General features: G+C 50.5%; 1 protein-coding gene across 1 annotated transcript in view; it reads left to right on the top strand.

The window, feature by feature from the left end:
* The first annotated feature begins 1,163 nt into the window (after positions 1-1,163).
* Positions 1,164-10,889, top strand: part of LOC135918891 (potassium channel subfamily K member 18-like) — a 110,222-nt gene continuing 100,496 nt past the window's right edge. Inside the window, exon 1 of the mRNA XM_065452577.2 lies at positions 1,164-2,181. Coding sequence (XP_065308649.1) covers positions 1,758-2,181 — 424 coding nt within the window. The 5' untranslated portion in view covers positions 1,164-1,757. The remainder of the gene's footprint in view (positions 2,182-10,889) is intronic.

The following is a 10,889-nucleotide window of genomic DNA, read 5'->3' as shown; positions in this document are numbered from 1 at the left end:
TGAACTTGTAAACATAGGCATACAACTAAATGGTGTCATGCATGCACAATTAAACATGAACACATCTCACTCGATCACCGTGGAAACTCGCTGTCAAAGCGGTGGAGTGAAGAAGCGCGGCAGCAGCAGCGAGCGAATTGACCTTTGTGCTGCGTCTCGATTCAACGCGAACGAAGCCGCGAAAACACATCGCGCGGCGTACTCTGTCGCCGTCGCAGATGGACGCCCGAGCCACCCGAAGTAGAACGCGCCCCCCCCAACTAACCCCCTCCCCCTGCAGCTTTGCGCGCGACAGAAGACGGCGCGCTTCGCCACCGCTTCATTACCGCTTCCATCCCTTGCGTGCACGGGATTGAGCCGTGATCGCCGGCTCACCCTCGCACGCTTTCACTCGAACATACAGCACACTGCGCGCGCGGATGATTTCATTGCCCTTGGATTTTACACGGAACTTTACGGCGACGGCGACGCCAACGGCAGAAATGCGCCTGGAGTGTCCATAAAATTGCTATAATAATAATAATAATAATAATAATAATAATAATAATAATAATAATAATAATAATAATAATAATAATAATAATAATAATAATAATAATGCTCTATTATGTTTTTAGTATGCATCCATTCTGCGCGGAAAGAAATAGCGAGCACCGTTTAGAGGCGCCAACGTCGACCAAATACTAGGTATTAAAATTATCCCCAGAGCAGCGAAAAGCAGATCTACCTTACAAACACCCGCTGAACGGTATCGCAGTTTTTCGCTCACGATTGCACTGCATAAAACGCTGAAAACGCGAATATACTTGGAAAAGTGTCTTTCTCTATAGATACGAGTGCGAACAAACGCACCTCGGCGCATTGCTTCACTCTTTCAACACCATACGGGTATACGAATAATTGCGCCGCTCTAACAAACATTGACCGCGCGCTCGCCACCGCGGAGACAAAGGAAACAATTCGTGGGGAGACCCGGAAGGCGCACATAGGCTCGCTCTACGGGCTGAAACCGCGACGAAGCCGCCGACGGCGCGACGCGGACTGCAGGGCGACGCGCGGCGCTCGCATCGCGGGGTCCGGACTCCGGAGGGCGCACGCGTGGCGCGGTGGCCAAGCCGCCCAAACTGGCTCCACCGCTCGCACCCCGACTCAGAACACGTGCGTTCCCCGCGCTCTTGGGAGGGTGCCGCGGACCGCCTGCATACTTGCACCGAACCGGTGGCCGCTCGACGAACGACAGCGCCGCGTGCAGCCATGTACGCTGTTGACCCCCGTCCACTTGGAGGCCTTGTGTGCTTGCATGGTTGGTCGGTCGGTTAGTTAATTCGGGGGACCGAGTGACTTCGTTTCCGCCCCTTGGCCACAATTTGAAGAGTGTTAGGCGCATTTCGAGTTGCAGTGGCGTGCTTCGTCTGTACGAAAGCGTCTGCGGATGTCTGGCTTGGCCGACTTTTTTCGGAGGGGCGACTGCGGTTCTCGTCTCTGACTTAGCCCGAAGACCGCTCGACGACTGCGAGACCGCAGTGGCCTTTCGTCCGTCTGCAAGTGTGCGCGACTGCATGGCTGGCTGTTGGCCAGTTCGGGAGAAGACTGTCTCCACTGTGTCGTCGTGTTTAAGTTAGCGCGATGCTCACTCGGGGACTGCGAACCACGACGGGAAGGCTCGGACGTTGACTGCAGAGGAAACGCGGCGGCGCCGACGCGTGACGCGTGACTACAGGGCTGTGCGCGCGTGAGTTCCACGCCGAAGGGCGACGATGCCGGCGGAGGCGTCGCCGACGCCTCCCTCTCGGATGGCGCGCGTGCGTCGCTGCGCTCGCATCTTCCTGACGCACCTGGTGTCCCAGGTGGGCCTGTGCCTGCTGGTGGTGGCGTACGCCGTCGTGGGCGCGCTCATCTTCCGGGCCATCGAGGCCGACAAGGAGGTGCACCAGCGACACCGCGTGTCGCAGCTGCGGCGCCGCTACCTGCGCGACATGTGGGCCGTCACCGAGCGGCTGAACGTGCTCCACGACGAGCAGTGGATGCACGAGGTGGGCGTCAAGCTCAAGGAGTTCGAGGACGAGGTGGTGCTCGCCGTCCGCAACGACGGCTACGACGGCAAGGACGCCCAGGAAGGGGCGCTCCAGTGGTCCTTCTCCGGCTCGCTCCTCTACAGCATCACCGTCATCACCACCATCGGTAGGCCTCGGTCCGACAACGCCGCTTTTTTTCCTTTTTCGTTGTTGTAATCCCGCGTTTTCGCTTTCTCTCCGAGCTTTTCGTTCGTCTGTTCGTCCCTAACGGTCGTGCACGCTCCATTGCTCGTCGTCTGCTTCGCCGCACGAAGTAGTACTTTGTTTGTAAGAGTGTCTTAGTCGACGCACCGCAAGGGAGAGAATGCATTTCCAGGAAAGGCACGGATTGCCCTGAACTATAGCACATACTATAACCTACTATTCTGCGCCGTGGGAGTACGAAACGGGCGCAAGGAGATGGTAAAGTAAAGTGATCGCGGAGAACATTGATGCGCATAATAAACGCACACATCCCCGCGGCATACTACGTGGTACTGTTTTGCGCACGCTTACGCGGGCGCATGAGAAAAGAAAAAGAGGAAAGACGGCTTTCGTTTTCTAGGAGATGTGTGATTTTTTTTTATCAGGTATCTGTTTTCTATGAGTGTCTTTTACTTTCGCCTTATCAGTTACGCAGTTCTTCATCTCATTCTTGACCGTCAACAAGCTTCGATATTATCTGATAACGGCCTACTCTTTGCATCGCTAATCGGCTCAGCAAACAAACTCTGGAGCTACAGCTACGCTGAGAAGGCACTCACCACTCTTCTTCATGTATGCAAAAAAGAAAAAAAAGTATTCTATCTTTTCTCTGTCTTTCTTTCTTTCTATATTTTTTCTACCGCATATGCCACTATGTACAAAGCCCCGTCAATACGGAACCATAAAGTACGTGGCCCAGTTGCCACTCGCAAGACGCAAAGGCCGGCATACAGCGGTGTTTCTTGTTTACACTGCGCCCTCTGGGTCTCCATGCTGCGCTCGTGTGCCGAATCAAATTGGCACGCACTCCCAGCGAACACGTGCTCGCGGCTTCCGTAATGAGCGCGCTTGCTTTGTAAACAGTACAAACCGTGCCCGCGCGGAGCTCGCGTTCAACGCAGCGCGAGCTGAGCCATCGCACGCGTTCACTTGGCATGGAGGAGAAGAACTCCAGACGTGTATTTGTTCTGCTAAAGAAGGAGACGCGAAGTGCGCGAGGGCGTCTGCTATCTCAGAACAGAAGATATAGGTTTAGGCAAAATATGACGATCGGGGCGAGTTTGTGTGCATCATGCTGCCTGTGGATTCATGATGAGGAAAGCGTTAAGGGCCACAGAATGAAAAAAAGAAGCACGGGACTGGTGCTTATAATCTTGTGTTCTTTTGTTCTATTTAGCCCGTTAGGTTTTCACAGTGTGCCTCTGTCCTCGATTTGACTGCCCTCTATACTGGAACACCGTCCCCACAGATCACCGGGTCAGATGGCAGTGAAGACGCTTTTGTGCTTTTCGAAAATTACTGGCTTGCACGAGCGCCTTTGACTGCGGGGTGCTGTCCGCGCGCGTACATACGTTCAATGCCTTCCTCTCTGCCTTCTGTGCTCCCCTGCTTCCCTCTCCCAGAGTGGGGCAGCGAAGCAGACGTTTTTCTGGTCAACCTTCCTGCCCTAATTCTCTCTTTATTTTCTCTCTCTTCAAATTATCAGTAGGTTTAGACATGCACAAGCCTTATTAATTCTGCAGGTTCTGCTTGTACAATCGTACGCGCCGAAATAGCGTCTCAATGTGGGATGCGGTAACGAAAATAATGACACCTAATGTGCGTCGCATACATCTTGAAACACTTCTGATAGGACGCACTGGGCTACAAAAGTTGCTTACGTACGCTCTGTGTGTTAGAGTGTAGGGGGTTCCAAAGCTAGGGGGCATATTCAGCTTCCAAGTTGCGGTTATTGTTGCTGACTGGCTTGTTATTGACATGTGTACTTGTCTTTATCGGGCGACACGTTTTGCCGCCTAACAAATGTTATCGCACAGCGCGGGACGCGCCTGCATGTATCCGAAGTTTCTGGAAAGTTATCGATACTTCTATCCGCTGTCTGTTGTCGCCGAAACTTGCGTTATCTGATTTCATCGCTTGACATGAATGGTGCAGAACTTTGTAGAAGGCATGCGGGTCCCAACGATTAATCTGGAACATTCGATGACTGCTGTATAAAAGCCGACGCGCTTGACCCGCTGATCAGATTTACGACGATCGCCGACTGTGTTCGCCGCTCTCGTTGTGCTTTAAGTGTAGCGTGTTTTGTGGGCACAGGTTCGCCCAATAAAAGCTAGTTTTTGCCTTTCACAGCATTGCTACTGTGTTCTTTGACGTCACGACCACGTGACATTATAAAAAAGTGATAAACTCATTTCTTCATTGAAATGCCACACTTATAGCTGTTGAAGGTGGCAGCATCCCCAAGTACATGGAGAAGGTAACGTTCTCCTTACGTTCGTCAGTGCATGGACTGGACGCGGATGAAGGACACTATATAAACACACATCGCTAATTTCCAAACAACCAACTTGGAACTTATAGCGCTGCATGTATGTCTGTCTTGTTCTTCCCCTGCTTTCGATAAGCATTCATGATGACGTATACCAACCAGCCTGATTTAAACGCAGGAGATATGACGGTGTGAAATTGCGTAGCAAGGTGGCATGTCGATGCTATACGTCCTGGAGTTTCGTGTTAACCAGCGCTTTTCGAAGTGCATTTCATGACTGTTTTCTTTTCTTTTTGTCGTCTGTGACGGCACGGCGCGGGTCTATATACAAAATTAGCGTCATTTTTCACTAAAGCTCACGGCAAGAATATGATTAAACCACCTCGATGGTTTCATCATCCAAATTTACATTCGGGATGAATATTTTTCGCAATAGCTTCCGAGTTTATTTTGAAGATTATTGAACGCGTAACCTGTGCTGCAGTATACAAGTACGTATGTTATGTACGTCTGCAATTCGCCATGCAGCGCCTTCTCACATTTCTCACATTTGACGAATAAATTTTGGTGCGAGCAAGGATAAGTGGCTACTGCGAGACCTTCGGAGATATTTTAAGTGTGAACCCCATGAAACCGATCTTGCACGCGATGGCGACAAGCGACGCGATGGTGATGGCTGTCGCGTTCGCTCGTCACCTACAACTCGTGCCCTACACGAGCGACGACATTGAGCGACGTCTTCTCTATGTTGCCGGTATGAGGGCAGCAAATACGCGCCGAAACTGGCGTGTCGCCTACTTTATTGCAGTAAGTTGATGTGTTTTACTGTAAAGAGCAGCGTAAGATATTTCCGAAGGTATTGCAGCAGCTCTATACTTATCCTTGCACGTATCAAAATTTAGCCGTTTGCTCGGTGCGTGCGACAGTCGGTAGTACTTGACTGATGTACATTCAGTTTCGGTTTCGCGCTATTGGCTAGTCGCTCACAGCACTTCCGGGCGACGAGCGTCGAATTCTAGATTTCCACAACCGAGCGATCGAGCGACAAACGCGAACGATCTGTTCGCGCGACGGCCCGTTTCGTCGCTCAAAGCCGTCGCCCGTCGCCGTGGCCCACAAGATCGCTCTCATGGGATTGTAGCTTGGTGCTGTTCTTCACAGTAAAACACACCCGCTTAAATTGATAAGGCACGTACCAGGCCAATTTCGGCGCGTATTTGCTGCCCTCATGGGCGTCTTGCGCTGGAGTTTGAGGTATAGTAGCGGCGCCTGGTGGCGGCGCGGGAAACGACATCTGGGTCGTACCAGCTTGGGTCGTATTGAGCCCTGGCTGTGGCGAAGCACGTTTCTAGGCCGAGTTTTGCGTCGATTCGCACTTTTTTCTGCCCTGTTGCGGGTGCGAAAAGGCTCGCCACTTCTCGCAGACCATGCCGACCACGCTGCGAGCTCGCCGCAGCCTATAGTTTAACGAAAACGGGCTCTCCGTGTGCCGTGGGACGCAATGCTGGGAGGAGACGGAATCGGTGACGCCGATCCGGAGAGACCTAGCCCAGCCTCGAAAAGGCGTCACCGTCATTACTTCTGCGTCGTGGGCTGCCATGAACAAGAAGGCCTGAATCCCAACATCATATTCTGCCGCTTTCCTTCAAGGCCTCACGAAGTGGAGCGTCGGGCGCGCTGCATAGCTGCAGTTCGTCGCGCTGAGTAAGCGAAACTTCGCGTCATGCTGACTGCTTCGCCTGTCTTGAAGCTTGCTTGATTATCTGCGTTCTAATGTTCGGTCTTTTGCACCTACAGTCCCGACAGCAGACCGACATAGCAGCAGGCATGGCTGGTAATTCACGATTCGAGACCCGGCCACAGCGACAATGAACAATTCGACCGATGCGAAGTGGTGAAGTGACCAGGTGTGTGCAAATGAGCACAAATGGTCGGGCTCATTCGATGACAATTCACTACTCCACTACGAGCAGCACAGCTAGGTTAAGAGAGTTAAATGCGCTCATCCTTGATCTCAAGCCAGCACGTTGAGGCAGCGCAGCAAGGCAGTATTGATTGCAGCACATCGATGTTCGAGCGCTGTCATTAAAACCTACATCAAGCGAGCGGCGTACGAGCTCGCGCTGCAGCGCGATTCGCACGTACGTGTGAGCTCATATGCATTGCATCAGTTATTACCAGTTACTAAAAAGGACAGATGGCCGCTACTACAACGCAGGCATAACTACTTGTTTAGCGGCATGCAGTCAACAAAGATTGCAGGAGGCCCGCCGTTTCGCGGCATGTCGAAAGACCGCTGCCGTCGCGGCGCGTACGATCGTGCGCTCGAGCAGTTCGTACATCGCGGCGCGTACAGTCGTGTGCTCGAGCAGTTCCGTACACATAATGTCTGCTTATCGCCGCTGTGGATTCATTTATAGCAAGCATTTCCTCGCGTTTGTGCGCCTGAATCTAGCAGCTAGCGTGCAAACCTTACCTGAAGTTCCACTTCGTGCGCGACTCGCTTCACTTGCGATTGACACGGTGCTAAAACTTCGCCGCCCAATTCTTGAACGGCGTACACGTATTCGGCACTGCATAATTTCTTGCCTTTACGCAGCGTGCCACTCCTGAAAAAATCTTCGGCGCCCGATATTCGCTGCAGGCCGTGAAACAACACAACCGAAAGTGGCGGGTCCATAGTGTAAACGTGCTTTCCGAAGCAGACGACCGAGCTTGGTACGACCCATTTTAGCACGGAGGGCGCTTTTTAGCACCTTTTTCGCAGCGCCCCCTGGGCAATGCAAGAGCCCCATAGAGGCAACGCCGGGTAGACGTCACTTGCGTGGGGTTGTATAGGCGACGAGCGAACGCGACAGCCCTCTCGCGTCGCTTAATCGCCGTCGCGCGCAGGACCACTTGCATGGGTTTTATACTTACAAGAGAGAGAAAGATATATAGAGAGAGAATGAAAGATAAATGGAGAGGAAACGTAAAGAGGTAAACCAGACGAGCGTCCGGTTTGCTACCATGCACTGGTGGTAAGGGAAAGCGGGAATGGAAAGAGGGAAATAGGGACAGAGCGAGCAGTGTACAAATGCGCCAGAACCGATGATGATGACTGATGATGACTATGATGAACCATATAATATATTCTGAGACTTACGGAGATTATGACTGTGATGATGATTATGTCGATTACGACGATGTATTATGATGACGATGATGATAACTGATGACAAAAATGTGGAAGGGGATTCAACCTTCAGTTGACGTCGATCAAGCGTTGCCGCTCCAGCTCTGAAAATAACTTGTACGGTTCATACACCCCGTTCCCACCCGCAACTCGCCTGCAGGAAGACATTGTCTTTCATCAACTTCAAGTAGAGAGGTTGAATCGCCTTCTAACATTTATTTCCTTTTGTTTTTTTCTTCTTCTGTGTATGCCACAGAAAGAGAGAGAGACAGATAAAATAAAAGGAAAGGAACGAGGTTAACCAATGTCGCGCCCGTTTGGATACCCTATGTACAGGCGGAGAAGGGGAAAGAAAGATAAGAATAAGGATAGGAGGAGAATTATTTTGCGCTCATTCATAGATGACTGTTCACACACGCCACAAGCACTCGTCTAGCCCGGTTGTTTTCAAAATGTACACTAGCGCTGTGGCGGCCTTGTGAACACTATAGAGATCTGCGGAGAAGGTCTGAGGATTTTCGAGAATTTCGAGGAATTTTCGAGACTGGTCTGTCGTCTAAACGGCTAAGACTATGCTCCGTTTCAGACATCAAGTGCAGCGCTGTGGAAGCTATAGAAATACTTTTTGCAGCGGCCGTGTCCGCACTTAGAAATAGTTCGTTGTTCTTTATCGCAACTGTGCGAAACTGTTCTTCATATATAGGCTCAGTATTAAATGAAAAACGTTTTAATCTGCAGAAACAAACTGTGGTATATGTTTTTTTTTTGGCATTGTTTTAGATAAATTTGTTTTTCATTGTGTTTATTTTCGTCTTTCCTTTTTTTTTTGTTGTTGGCAGCCCGTCGCGGCAGCCTCACGTGCGCGCTCACGCGAGCATACGCCTTTGGCACGCAGCTCGGCACGGATGCAACGTGGCGCGGAGTGATACATTTCCGTCACCGAACTTCCTGAGTATACCTACATACCTTCCACAGCGTTGCACCTGATGTCTGAAATGGAGTATAGCACGCAGAGCATTTACCGTTGAGAGTCATTGGTTGTAAAGTGGAACAGAATGCGCTTTATAGTCTCATCACATATCCGCAAGGGTGGCATATACGCTGCGCTGTTTTCCATTTCGACGAGGAACGAATAAGCGTTCGTGAACGTGATGGCCAACCGCAGGCAATACATTAAAGTTATTTCGCGACGGATAATCCTGGGTGTCAGGCCAAGTCGCTAGTCGGTTTCAGCGAATACAATCGTGAGTTGGCGAAATGTGGCGAATTCCATTGTCGAAGTGGGACGCTATGAACGAGTGAAATTAACAAAATAAATACCTCATAACACGCACCTGACCGCGCAACAGGGGGAAGGTTTGCTATTCAGCGTCGACGCCCGAGACCAGCTCGGACCAGCTGTCGAAGCACATCGCGGGAGGCCCGGACATTTTCGAATTACTTAGGACTGTGAGCTTTGTGGTGTGCGGATGTTCGTCTTACACGTGTTCGATAAGGTTTGAAGTCTGCGGCGCAGAAAATATACGAGAGAAAGCGCTCTGTGCAGTTGTCGCATAGCGCCGTGCAGATGGTCCCCATGATTTAACTGCAATGAACTTCAACAGGAGATCAATGCAAACAAGCTTCCTTTTCAGATAATTGACGCGGGAACGGTGCTTGCACCCTAACTCGGATAAAAAATTCCCCAGATTTCCTTAGATTTAAGTTAGACGCAGTTATTTACTTTGTCAATATGATTTCTGCAAAGATAAATTCTTCTGTTATGTAAAGAGGCTGAGAACTGTATTTTGAATTTATTTCTAAGCTCGCGATTTGAAATATTTAAGTCAAATGTTACTGGGTTCCAGCTGAAATGATGTCGCAGTGCAAGTTGTTAGGCTAAGAACACAGTTTTGCTGGAAGCCATATTCACAGAAGAGCACGTCGACAAGTCTATACTTTTCTCTGGTTGCAAAAAAAGATTTCCACGGAACCTTCCTGAAAATGTACGGAGGATGGACGCTCGACTCCCCTTGCAGAATCTGCAACAGCCTCAAAGCAGTGTTCCACTTCACATCAATGTAAAAAGACGTGGAATAAATTTTTCTCGTATGCCGTGTACTAGCGTATAGCACCTGCACGATAACGCACTTACATGTCATTTGCAGTGAAGCACTCATATGCGCAGTCAATCCCTCCCCCCCCCCCCCCCCTTTCGTGCATGCCAAAACTAGTCCGAAGCGTCACCACTGAGACCCTGTCAAGATTGCTCTGCCTGTGGGCTGTTCCAGGTGAATTTTAGTATAGGCTTGCATAGTCTTGTCGTGGTGTGGTGGTGGTGGTGGTGATGTTAAAGCAGGCGGTGTTGCCTTACTGCTTAATTTGTTCGTGCTGCGGCATACGTTTGCTTAGCCGGATGCGGATCAACATTTCTCTCAAAGTGCACAGAAATTCACGGTACAGCTGCAATAGCGCAATATCAGAGCTTCGTTAATCAGCCCGGGGCATCCACACCCTGTCGTTTGCTTGGCCCGCTGCGTTTACATCGCTGCCCCAGTACTGCAGTATCATCAGTCAATCTTCGAATAATATAATGCGCAGGTAATTTGTGGTGTACTGAAATTAAAACACCTTCACGGCAGCAGTTCCACGTATCGGTCGTTGTGATGTCTCACTAGTGCTTTGCTCTTAGTGCACAAATTCCCTAGATCTGGACAAAATGCAATATTTCCCCCCAAAACGCCTAAGATAACCAGATCTAGGGAAACTTACCTGGAGCTGACACCATGGCATGGGGTCTCGCGGGTGAAATCGTGATCGACAATTACGCCTAAAGAACTTATGGGTCTTCTTGTACTGAACTGACCGAGCTAGCATCGATGTACACGGGGTAGAAAGTCACCCGTTTTCGTGTCAATGCTACCGATGCGCATTTTCACAGCGAAGCTGTTTACCCCTAGCCTCCGTATACATTCCCTGCATGCGTTTCCAGGGGGGCGGCGGGAGGGTACCCTGGCCGGCTCACGCCCGTATCACGGTGCGTGGACAGGAATGCATGGGCCGATTCCGAAGATGGGGCAATACCGGGCCTAACCGCGCCTGAGGTGAGGCAGACTTCAAGCACTCCGCCAACTTCAAAAAAATAGGTTCAATATATTGGGTATAAATATGGACCCCATAAATTTGTCGTTGTAAGAGAAACTAT

Source organism: Dermacentor albipictus, chromosome 2, assembly GCF_038994185.2.
Source record: "Dermacentor albipictus isolate Rhodes 1998 colony chromosome 2, USDA_Dalb.pri_finalv2, whole genome shotgun sequence".
Lineage (NCBI taxonomy): Eukaryota > Metazoa > Arthropoda > Arachnida > Ixodida > Ixodidae > Dermacentor > Dermacentor albipictus.
This window is presented reverse-complemented; position numbering and strand designations above follow the sequence as displayed.